This window comes from Peromyscus californicus, unplaced genomic scaffold (assembly GCF_007827085.1).
Source record: "Peromyscus californicus insignis strain IS unplaced genomic scaffold, ASM782708v3 Scaffold_3__1_contigs__length_106647218, whole genome shotgun sequence".
In the NCBI taxonomy this organism is placed as follows: Eukaryota; Metazoa; Chordata; class Mammalia; order Rodentia; family Cricetidae; genus Peromyscus; species Peromyscus californicus.
Genome location: NW_026294551.1, coordinates 71526469 through 71539369, shown reverse-complemented (window position 1 = coordinate 71539369; position 12901 = coordinate 71526469). Strand labels below are relative to the sequence as shown.

At 41.3% G+C, this 12901-nt stretch overlaps 1 protein-coding gene across 1 annotated transcript in view; it reads right to left on the bottom strand.

Annotated features, from left to right (window-relative positions):
* Positions 1–12901, bottom strand: part of Sec24a (SEC24 homolog A, COPII coat complex component) — a 66920-nt gene that overhangs the window by 27853 nt on the left and 26166 nt on the right. Inside the window, exons 4-11 of the mRNA XM_052757941.1 lie at positions 12609–12686; positions 11908–12068; positions 11164–11336; positions 10553–10655; positions 8400–8526; positions 5564–5673; positions 3383–3495; positions 825–943 (exon numbers count right to left, since the gene is read on the bottom strand). Coding sequence (XP_052613901.1) covers positions 825–943; positions 3383–3495; positions 5564–5673; positions 8400–8526; positions 10553–10655; positions 11164–11336; positions 11908–12068; positions 12609–12686 — 984 coding nt within the window. The remainder of the gene's footprint in view (positions 1–824; positions 944–3382; positions 3496–5563; positions 5674–8399; positions 8527–10552; positions 10656–11163; positions 11337–11907; positions 12069–12608; positions 12687–12901) is intronic.

Here is a 12901-nt window from a genome sequence, read left to right as displayed (position 1 = left end):
GAGGGCACCAGATCTCATTACAGATGGTTGTGAGCCACCATGTGGTTGCTGGGAACTGAACTCAGGACCTTTGGAAGAGTAAGCAGTGCTCTTAACCTCTGAGCCACCTCTCCAGCCCTCAAGTTTACTTCTTTCCAGTTTTTTTTTTTTTTTTTGGTTGGTTGTTGTTGTTTTTGAGACAGGGTCTCACTATTTATCCTCAGTTGCCCTGGCACTCAGAATGTAGACTAGGTTGACCCTCGACTGTAGTAATTCTCCTGTTTCCTTCTTCCAAGTGCTGGGACTACATTTGGCTTACTTTCATTTTCTAAACAGCATAGTCTCTTTTGTGTGTCTAGCTTTCCCTCACTGAATAGCCTTGGAATCGAAAATTAACTCTTTCCCTAGGGTCTATTTTTGAGCTTCAATATCTAGTTTTCTTCCCAGTCTATATTCAAGTTCCTCTGATTTGTCGTCTGTGTGGCACAGGGAGGAGCCCTCAGGCACTTTTCCCCACGGCTCCATCTCTCAGGTTCTGACACCAACTTGTCTTGCTCAGAAATCATTTCTCCCCCATAACCCTTTTGCTCTCTGATAAAATAAGAGATTGGACTTAAAGATTCTGAAAACTCCATCAATCTAGTATTTTTCTACTTAAGTGTTCCCCTCAGCCTGGCATGGTGGCACACAAGTTTAAGGCCAGCCTGAGGTATTCAGTGGGTTTGAGCTCTGAAAAATCAAGATTTTCCTCCATTATACTAGAGTCATACCACACATTCCTGAGTCACCAAACACTCAGGAAAATTCTCCAGGCAGCTCAGTGAGTTTAAGTGTATAACACATACCGTCAATATCTGAAACTATTAGCATCTGAGGCTGGGAGAGACCTTCCTGAAGACTGTAGAAATGGATAGTGCTATCAAATGTTAGGAAGCCGATTTTTGTCCTAGTGTTGCCAGGAAGCCTAGAAAGAAATTCACAAGGAAGTTTTAATCAGTGTTCACAGATAGACAGACAGACAGGCAGACAGACAGACAGACACACACACACACACACACACACACACTCTTTCTCTCTCTCTTTCTCTGCTAAGTGTCATATGTAAGCATCCAATGTAATAGTATTGAAAGTGGCCCAGCATAAACAGCCAATGTTTACCTGCCATGAAAACATTCTCAGCAGTTTACAATCAACTGCTTCTATATAAAGTTATAAATAATTTCTTGGCATATGTGAGCTTTTTAAAAACCTGAAAAATATGTACAAAACTGGGCCCGATTTCAAGTTATTTTCAAAAGAATAAATACTTCAGGGGCTGGGGATTTAGCTCAGTGGTGGAGAATGTGGCAGATAGGTGTAAGGTCCTTGGTTCAGTCTCCAGCACCACAGGAAAAAGAATGCTTTAAAAAATTATGATATAGCATTTTAAAATGCATTGTAGGAGCTGGAGAGATGGCTCAGTGGTTAAGAGCACCAACTACTCTTGCAGAGGTGCTGAGTTCAATTCCCAGCACCCACATGGCAGCTCACAGCTGTCTGTAACTCCAGTACTGAAGGATTGAATGTTCTCTTCTGACCTCCTCTGGCACCAGGCACACATATAGTGCACATAAATACATGCAGGCAAAACACTCATCCACACATAAAAAAACAAATCTTAAAAAAAAGAAACTAAAATGCAATGTAAATTTAGCTACTGCATCTATTTAAATCAATTACATAAAACTTTTATATTGTTTAATGCCTTTAAGAACAAAGAGGAGCAAAAGTATCTGTTTTAAAGGACCCAATATATGGAACAAAATTTCTTAGTGGCAAAGGAACTAGCTTCCAGCCTTTTCTATGCTTGGGTGACTTAATGGACCCTTCTCAGCCACACACAATCCCCATATACAGCCTAGAACATGAGATACAAATACAGACAAGAACAAAAATGCCTTTTTGGCCAATGTGAAGGAGTTACTCAGTCTGTGATGAAATCTGACCTATGCATTTCTTATATTAAAAGTTCACACTAATTTTTATAAGTTCTATCATGTGTATATAACATTAAAAACATAGCTCTTTTAGCCAGGCATGGTGGTGCATGCCTTTAATTCTAGCAGTTGGGAGGCAGAGGCAGGCAGATCTCTGTGAGGTGAAGGCCAGTCTGGTCTACAGAGGGAGTTCCAGGACAGCCAGGACTGTTAAACAGAGAAACCCTGTCTTGAAGCCCCTCTCCGCACTGAAAGTCAATGAAATGATTCCCAATGATACTTTGGCTATACTCATAGATGGGTGCCTGCCCAACTGTCATCAGAGAGACTTCACCCAGCAAGTTTTGTTTCCATTGATGGAAACAGATAGAGAGACCCACAGCCAAACATTAGGCAGAGCTCAGGGAAATCCTATGGAAGAGGAGGAGGAAGGATTGTAGGAGCCGGAGGGGTCAAGAACACCACAAGAAAACCCACACAATCAACTAACATGGACTCACAGGGGCTCACAGAGCCTGAACCAACAACCAGGGAGTCTGCATGGGACTGACCTAGGCCCTCTGCATATATGGTACAGTTGTGTAGCTTGGTCTTTTTCTGGGATTCCTAACACTGGGAGCAGGACTGTCAGTGACTTTGTTGAGTGCTTTTGGGACCCTTCCCTTCTACCCGGTTGCCTCGTTCAGCTTTAATAGAAGAGGAGGTGCCTAGTCTCACTGCAACTTGATATGTCATGGCTGGTTCATATCCATGGGGGTTGCCCTTTTCTGAAGAGAAATGGAGGAGGAATGAACGGGAGGGAGGGGAAACTGTGGGGTCTAGATATAAAAACAAACAAACAAACAAAAAACATATATAAACAAATAAATTAATTAAAAATCATATCATGACTAAGCACAGTGGCTCATGTCTGTAATGCCAGCACTCAAGAGGCTGAGGCAGAAAGACTGGTGAAAATGTGAGGCCAGCCTGAGCTACACAGTGAGTTTGAGGCCTGCCTTGACTACAGAGTAAGATCTTCTCCTTAAAGAGCCTTGAAGTATTTGAAGGTAAAACGATAGAAAAGGTGTGTGACAGAGGACTACGTGAAGCAGAAACAGCAGCATGTTGAAGGTGACGGGAGGGGGGTCCTCAGATTCCCCTTCCCATTTACTTCAAGCAAGGCCTAAGCTAACCCATTTAAGCAGTCCTTTAGAACATAATTATGTACCTTTAAAACAAACCAACTGAGCCGGGCGAATCTCTGTGAGTTCGAGGCCAGCCTGGGCTACAGAGTGAGTTCCAGGAAAGGTGCAAAGCTACACAGAGAAACCCTGTCTCAAAAAACCAAAAAAACAAAACAAAACAAAAACCCCAACAACAACAAAAAACCCAACTGTTCATTTTGAAGACATCCATTTCAAATTAGGCTGAATTAAGACACTTACAGATCCAGATTGTCTAACAAACTCTGGCAAACAGAATTCAAGTATCCAGTTTCTATTGCGTTGTGAGATACGTCAAACACAAAGAGGTACACTGGAGGTTGTGGCGGTCGTAACTAGAGGAAAAAGAATTCAATTAAATATATCCACCAGCATTACATCTGACCTTATGTGCTGGGGTCACATACAGCAAAACTACAACACAAACACTATTACGGGCTAAGTGCAGACAGCGCTGAACCTCTTCCTTGTTTATGGATTCCTCTTTCCATTTACTCTGAGCAAGGCCTAAGCTAACACATTTAAGTGGTCCTTTAAAACATGATTATGTACCTTTGAAAAAAACTGATTGTTCGTTTTGAAGACACTACCCATTTCAAATGTAAGGGAGGGGAAATGTGTCTTCATAGTTCAGAAGAGATCTCTTCAGGCAGGAAAGAATACACGCCATCACAAGGCTCTGGCAACATTGGCAATGCTCTGATCATTGTGTGTGTGTGTGTGTGTGTGTGTGTGTGTGTGTGTGTGTGTGTGTGTAAGGTGTTTTGCCTGCATGTATGTGCACCATGTGCATACACCCTGGAAGTCAGAAGGGAATGTTGGATTCCCGGGAACTGGAGTTACAGATGGGTATCAGCTCTCATGTAGGTTCTGAGAATCAAATCTGAGTCCTCTGGAAGTTTACCAGTGCTTTTAACTCCTGAGACGTCTATGCAACACCTAATGTTAAGATATTGATCGAGGGCTGGAGAGATGGCTCAGAGGTTAAGAGCACTGGCCACTCTTCCCGAGATTCTGAGTTCAATTCCCAGCAACCACATGGTGGCTCACAACCATCTGTAATTTGATCTGGTGCCCTCTTCTGGTGTATAGGCAGAATACTGTATACATAATAAATAAATAAATCTTAAAAAAAAAGATATTGATTGAGACAGTGCTAACAAAGGTGGTTTACTTCAAAATTATTTGATAACTTATACATTTATGTTTGATTGACTTGTCTATTGAACATATTTCTTTATCATTCTCTATTTTTGTTTTTGTTTTTGAAAGGATTTCTCTGTGTAGTTTTGGAGCCTGTCCTGGATCTCACTCTGTAGACCAGGCTGGCCTCGAACTCACAGAGATCCGCCTGCCTCTACTGCCTAAGTGCTGAGATTAAAGAAGTGCACCACCACACCTGGCTGGAAGAGTAGATGCATGGGCTCTTTGACAGAGAAAGTGCAGAGGCAGGTGGATCTCTATGAGTTCAAGGCCAGTCTGGTCTCAAGTGTTACAGGACAGTCAGGGCTACATAATGAGACCCTGGTTCAAACAAAAAAGGAGCAAAAATCATTATGAATGGCACCTGAGGAGTGACATTAGAGGCTGCTGCTGTCTGGCTTACAGATCTCACACATTAGTGTGCACAGCATGCGTGCACACTAATAAGTTAGTAGTCAAGGCTGGTGTTAGATGCTAGTGTCATTTTCACAGTCCTCCTTCTTAGATGAAATCAAGGCTTAGTGAAAGAGGACCTAAACTAAGAGGCCTGGGCCTTTTGTTTTATTTATTTACTTTATTTTATGTCTACGTGTGAATGCCAGCATGTACATATGTGTGCTGCTTACATGCAGTGCACACAGAGACCAGAAGAGGGCTTCAAATCCCCTGAAACCAGAGTTACAACTTGGGTCCTGTATAAGAGCAGTCAGAGTTCTTACTCCTAAACCGTATCTCCAGCCCCTGGTTTTGGTTTGTTTGTTTTGAGATGATTTTATATAGACCCCAGTGGCCTAACTCACATATAACGCAGGCTTGAGCTCCTAATCCTCCTGCCTCTACTTCTTAAGTGCTTGGATTACATAGCATTATTTGTAAAACACCGAAATCTGATTTGACTGAAATATATGAAATATAAATATGATCCCAATATTATATTGCAATTTGCTTGACACAGACAAGACACTGAAGTGGAACGCCACACACCTTTACTCTCTGAATATCTGAATCTAACTACGTGTGTGTGAGCATGCATGTACATATGTGGGTTCTGGGGAGGGCCTCAGATCACCAGGTTCGCACAGCAAGCCCTTGGCCTTGTTGAACAAATGCAAGATCCTGTTTCAAAACAAAACAAAACAACAACAACAACAACAAACCATACCCTCCTCCTCAACAAAAGAAAAGAAAAAGAAATCTTACCATGTATTCTGAAGGAGCCATGAACTCAATAGTAGCATTCTGAACCTCAGGTCTTCTGTGAGGTTCTCCATAAACTCTGGTTAAAGGGTTGTACATGAATTCTTCAGGAACTATGCAACACAAACAATATATTGATAAAAGAATTAGTTCAATACCTTGTATTTGGATAGTTTCTTAATTTAGGGTGTTGTAAGTAACTTGTTCCAAGCTAAAAAAATAATGAAACAAATTGGCTTTTAAAAACGGCTCCATTCGCTGGGTGGTGGTGACGGATGCCTTTAATCCCAGTCCTCGGGAGGCAGAGGCAGGCGGATCTCTGTGAGTTCGAGGCCAGCCTGGTCTACAGAGCGAGGTCCAGGACAGGCACCAAAACTACACAGAGAAACCCTGTCTCCGAAAAACAGCAAACAAACAAACAAACAAACAAAGGGCTCCATTTAAACTCCTTCACAATAGATGGCAAGAAGAGGCTTTGCTGACAACTGTAATCACTGTGACTTTCCCCAGCACCTGACATCCTGTCTAAATTCTCTTTGTTGTTTTTTGGAGACAGGGTTTCTCTGTGAATTAGCACTGGCTGTCCTGGAACTCGATTTGTAGAGCAGGTTAGCCTCGTACTCACATTAAATGCTAGTTGTTTTCCTATATCTCACAATTGTACAAAGACATTTGTACACATTTGTACACCTTTGACACAGAAGATATACAGACTGGCTGTTCCCAGAAAATGAAACTGCAAGTGTTTCGGGGTGGAAGCCGGGAGGAGTCAGCAAGTTTCATGAATGTCAATTGCCTTTATACAACACCAAGTGCCTCCTCAACTAGGAACTAGCTGTCATTAAAATTAGCCTCTCAGTAATTGTTTAAAGATTAAAATCTTTGGTCGAGCGGTGGTGTTGCACGCCTTTAATCCCAGCACTGGGGAGGCAGAGGCAGGCGGATCTCTGTGAATTCGAGGCCAGCCTGGTCTACAGAGTAAATTCTAGGACAGCCAAGGCCACACAGAGAAACCCTGTCTCGAAAGAAAGAAAAACAAAAAAAACAAAAACAAACAAACAAAAAAAGATTAAAATCCTTAGCCTGGGTGAGGTGCTGCATGTCTATAATCCCAGCATGTGAGAAACTGAGGCCAAGGGGATCATCACCAAGTTAGGTGTCAGCCTAGGCTATATAGCAAATAAATACCAAGCCAACATGGGGTATAATGTGAGTCCCCGCCTCAAAAATCAAACAAAGGGCCAGCAAGATGGCTCAGCTGGTCAGGGTGCTTGCAGCCAAGTCAACAACCCGAGTTTGATCCCTGAGACCTGCACTGTGGATGGAGAGAACTGATCCCAGCCAAGTTGTCCTCTTATCTCCTGTGCGAACTGTGGCTTGTGCCCCTCACTGCCCAACCTCCAACACACAGTAAATAAATGTGATGAAAAAAAAACGGAAATAAATCACAACCGCTACCACCAACCTAAAATCTTTATGTACTCAAAGGAAAAACTAGAGTTTATTAAATAGCTCAATGGATATGAAGGAGGTTACAACTTTTATCACAACATCATTTGTGTATTACTGAACATACACTCAAGGTTTTAAAGGTGAAGCCCAGTGGTGGTGGCACAGGCCTTTAATCCCAGCACTTGGAAGGCAGAGGCAGGTGGATCTCTGTAAGTTTGAGGGCAGCCTGATCTACAGAGTGAGTTCCAGGATAGCCAGGGACACACAAGAGAAATTCTATCTCAAAACAACAACAATAAAAAGATTAGGTGAACTAAACACTATTTTCTTTCCTGAATTTTTATAAAGTAGAGAATATACTTGGTTTTGTTCTGTAGCCAGGCCAGCCTTAGCCTCTTCAAGGGCTCAGATTACAGGTATGTGACACCACTCAGCTGTAGTCTCAACTCTTGATTAAAAATCTTCCAAAAAGCTATTTTTTCCCCCTTCTCTTTGAGTCAAGGGTTCACATAGTCTGCCCAGGATGGCTCTGGACTCTTCTGTATAGTCCAGGGATGACCTCCTGCCTCTGCCTCCCAAGTGCTAAGAATTCCAATACAATGCTGTTGGTTATATGATATTCTTCAAATATAAATTATAAAGTAGTTACTGAGAGAGCACACTTCTTCAGTTACTGATCACATTGCATTCAACTAACCTAGTACCGCCCCACCCTGTTCAAAAGCAGTGAGGGAATGAGACAGCTGGTATTCTATGAACTTAATTTCTTTTACCCTAGGGGGAAAATTACACAAATTAATTTCAAACTAAATTATTTTTGGCTGGCAGAGTGCTTGCCTAACATGAAAGAATCCCTGGGTTCAATCTCCAGCACTACATAAACTGGGTATGGTAGCATGTACCTATAATCCCAGCACTCAGGGTTACAAACAAATCTTAAACAATACTGTGAACCATTCCACTTATATGCTCAATATACTTGTAAAATATTGTCTCAAAATGATCATCTCACGTCTGCCTAAAAGTATGGACTTATTTTTAAGTCTAAAGGTATAAAAAAGTCAACAGCAGCTCTCTGAACTAAAAGACTATCTGTATATCAAGTAAGTAAAAGGCTGTTTTTCTTTGGAGATAGGCTTTCACCATTACTACCATCCTGCTCAGACTCCCCAGTGGTTAGAATTAGAGCCCTGTGTTGTCTCCATGTCTCTATATGTACACCAGGCTGGTCTCTCAAGACAGGGTCTCTTTCTCTATGTACACCAGGCTGGTCTTTCACTCAAGATCTACTTGCTTCTACCTTATGAGTACTGAGATTAAAGAGGTGAACACCACCACCACCTGACATAAATATGTTTTTTTAAGATGATGTTTCAAAAATGCATACCATCATTAACTCGATAACATAAGTTACATTTCCACCTTCTTTGATCAAGAAAGTTGACAAAAGGGTTGATGTAAGTCCTGCATGAACGGCATCTCACAATTGTACTGGAGGTGACCACAGGCAATTGCTAGGAAAAAAAAAATCAGAGCAAAGTTGTTAAAGGCAATGATTGTTAAGTTGAACAAGCAGACATTAATCTATCCCTTCCAAATAACTAGCAAGACATTTTAACTTTGGAGGGAAACCTAGGGCAAAAAGTGTTGGCACAGGCTCACACCTGGGGCCTGGGTGTAGGGAAGAGGAAATGGGCAGCAGCAAGTCTGAGGCCAGCCTGGGCAGCAGAGCAAGAGCTAATCTCAAAATACCACATGGGAGTGGCATCCACAATAAAATGTATCACTTAGAAAAGTGCTCATCTTTTCACTAAGCATTCACACTGCAGACCAAGGCAGTGTCCTATACAATGTGTTTTCAGGGACAAATGACAAAGGACATAGGAACAACATTCCCTGTCGATTAGACAGGTCTCACCATGTTGCCCAGACTAGTTTCAAATTCCTGGTCTCAAGAAATCCTTCTGTCTCAGCTCTCAGAGGAGAAAATACATTCTAAAATAAAGAGGAATGAAACTGATATATAGTCTTGATTTTATATTAAGAGGCCTTAATTTTCCATAACTATTAAAAGTTAAACAGTATTCAAAGTTTATCATCTATACTAAGAGTTAGGGGACCAGTGGCCGGCTCAGTGGGTAAAAGCACTTTGCAGTGTAGGCTGACAGCCTGAGTTTGATCCCCAGAGCCCACGTCAAAGAGTGGATGGTGTGGCAAGCATCTGTAATCCCAACAAGTCTACGGTGGGGTGGGAGGTGGAGACAGGAGAACCACTCAGAAATCCTTAGGCCAGCTAGCCCAGAGAGTTCACAGCACAGCAGAAACAAGACAGATTGTCTCAATAAGGTTGGGAGGTGAGAACTGACTCTCAAAAATGGTTTTCTGATCTCCACCTCAAGCATTCAAACTCACGTATCTACATCATACATACACAATAACAAAAAATAAAACTTCTTAGTCTTCATATAAAACAAAACAACTAAAAACCTCAACTCAGTAAGGGAAGCTGAGCCTCATGGCTTATACCTGTAATTCTGGCATTCAGAGGCTAAGACAGGAGGATTCTTATCAGTTCAAGGCCAGTGTGAGCTACGTAACAAGCACAAGGCCAGCCAGAGCTATTACTTAGCAAAACAGTGTCTTTACACAAACAAACAAAAAACAATGAGGGGTTGCATCGTCTAACGCTGTGCAGCATCTGTCTAGTGTTCACTGAGGCCTTCATTATCATCCCCAGTACAACCCAAATCAATCACCCAATCAAACAACAAAATCCTAACAACCACATGCTGGTTCTCAAGAGCTTGTGAACACGTTTGGCTCCAGAGAATTAGGACAAAAGTGAGCTACAGGTTTTTAGACTTTGAACAACTTTTATTTTATTTTATTTTATTTATGCACAGGCAGCAACTTCTTAGCGCAATTGACTTCACTCCAAGAGCAGCAGAGGGGAAGATATTTATAAGTCATTTATAACTTAGTTAAATAGAAAAGTTCAGGGTTTTTGTTTGTTTTTAAAGAAGTGTCCCAGGGACTGGAGAGATGGCTCAGCAGTTAAGAGCACTGACTGCTCCAGAGGACTCGGGTTCAATTCCTAGCACCCACATGGCAGCTCACAGTTGTCTGTTACTCCAAGATGTGACACCCTCACATACACATACATGCAGGCGAAACATCAATGCACATTTATTAAAAAAAAAAAAAAAGTGTCTCAATATGTAGCCCAGTCTTGCCTTAAACTCAAAATCCTCCTGACTTAGTTCCCTGAGTGTTGGAACTGCAAGTGTGCACCACCAAGCCTGGGCCCATTTTTTGGTTGTTGTTATGCCCATCTATATATATAGCATCCCATGGGTTTTTCAATAATACTTCTCTTACCTTGTTCTTAAATTGTAATAAAATTGTTGGTTGAATTAGAAATTAAAAAAGAAAATAACTCTGTCACATAACAGACTTTATATTCATTCTTACACTGTCGCAGAAATACTTCACCACTTAGGCAATTTCCCCAAGACATTTACTTTCTCTAAAGAAGCATACCACTAGGTCTTTGAAAGGGTGGAGCAGCAGACCCAAAGGAAGCTTGGCTTTATTCAGTAAGGCCTGAGTCTGAGGGATGCTAGTCAGCGTGCATCGAAATAACCTGTTGGGGAAGAAAATGCACATGTCAATTGCTGCTATCATTATTTTAGGACAAAAAAAAAGTGCATATCTTAATCTTAGGTCAGATTACAATGAACCATAGATCTTAAATACCCCCCCACCCCACCCCCAGCTGAGGACTGAACCCAGGGCCTTGTGCTTGCTAGGCAAGCTCTTTACCACTGAGCTAAATCCCCAATCCCGATCTTAAATTTTATACTGTTAAAATATTTAAATTGCCATGTGTGCCATGCAAAACTGTGAATTCAGCACTCAGGAAGCTGAGGCACTAGGATTACGTGTTTGAAGCCAGCCTGGGTCACAGTGAGACCATGTCTCAAGAAACTAAAACAAAAAATTAAGTCAAAGACCTACTACTCATAAAGAACATAACAGTCCTATCTTAAGATATACAGTCTACCTGTACAGCTTATTCATAACACCTAAAAAGCATACCAGAAAACTTGAGAACATGGACATTGTCGTAAGAAATGCTATTGAAGCCTTACTCTGGGTTACAGTTGAGTTTCTGGATGTCTTCATGCAAATTTGGAACCGGAGGCTGCAAAGGTGTCGAAGGAAGCATGTTCCTTTCTTGAAGAAGATTGACAACTCTTAGACCCTCTGGATGTAGACTTAATCCACTCATGCTTGCAGTTAAATGATTAGCACCTAAGGGAGTCTACAGACAGTTTCACAGTGAGTAACCTTTGTAGGTGGATAGACAGGGATTGCTTAGAAGAGCATCATCTAAACTCCTGGCCATGTTGAGGGTCTAGAGAAATAAGCAAGTACAAGAGCCTTATGAAGGGGGCTAGAAAGATGGCTCAGAGGTTGGGAGCACTGGCTGCTCTTCTTCCAGAGGTCCTAAGTTCAATCCCCAGCACCCACATGGTGGCTCACAACCATCTGTAATGAGATCTGGTGCCCTCTTCTATCATGCAGGCAGAACACTGTATACATAATAAATAAAACCTTTTAAAAAAGTCTTATGAAATATTCATTTTCAGTCTAAATGGCTATAAAATGTTCAATGTACCCTTTTTTTTTTTTTGGTTTTTTTCGTGACAGGGTTTCTCTGTGTAGCTTTGCGCCTTTCCTGGAACTCGCTTTGGAGACCAGGCTGGCCTCGAACTCACAGAGATCCGCCTGGCTCTGCCTCCCGAGTGCTGGGATTAAAGGCGTGCGCCACCACCGCCCGGCTCAATGTACCTTTTTAAAGGTTAAAAAAAAATATTAAAAAAAAAGTTTACCTGAGCAAAGGCCTGGGGGCCACTTGGGTAATTCAGGGAGGAGGGTGGCATTCCAGCCGCACTAGGTGGCGCTGTGTTCTGGTAGCCAGGTGGTAGGGAGGGGTATGCATATCCCACACTTCGGCTCGTTTTGGGGTTCTGATTAATAAGCTGTGGTGTTGCTAGAAACAAGGTAACTTTTAAGTTCTATTTTATGTTCCAGAATACTTAAAACACCTAAATGATCCATTAAATTATGAAAATTATAACATCAATTTTTTGAATTATAGTTTCATTTATCGGCTTAAAGAGAACCAATCGTAAGTAACAAGTAATGGCAAAATCAAAAATCTAGTTAATATAGACTACAGCCATAAACACACAGAAATAAGTTTAGCATAGTTAATTTACATCCATATCATATAATAAATTTCATATTCAGACTAAATTTCATTTAAAAAAAACTCTAATGAATACATCCTAAATGCAATTTAGGGACTTAGGTACATGAATATAAACATGTATAATTGATTAAAACGTGGCACATAAAGCCCAAAGCTCCAATTCTAACATGATGAAGAAACTTGTAAGCCTGGAAGTAAAAAAAATATTAACAGTGGGTACATGTACACAACAAACTTTTTTCTCTTAGTTCCCTACAATGAACACATATTACTTCTATAATCAGAGAAAAAAGAAAAACATTCATATAAGCATCTCACCCAAGAAGCCACCTCCTTCAATTTCATCGTAAGTACTATGAGCCACCATAGATCCATTATTGGCATGTGATGGAATACCTAAAAAGCAAATTCATCAACAAGACTTAAATAAGAATGACTGCTATAGTTTCTTCAAGAAATGAACTAATACCTAAAAATTTAGAAAACCCTTAAAAAAATAATTAAGTCATAGCCTATCAAAAATGTCAAATGTTGGCCGGGCGGTGGTGGCGCACGCCTTTAATCCCAGCACTCGGGAGGCAGAGCCAGGCGGATCTCTGTGAGTTCGAGGC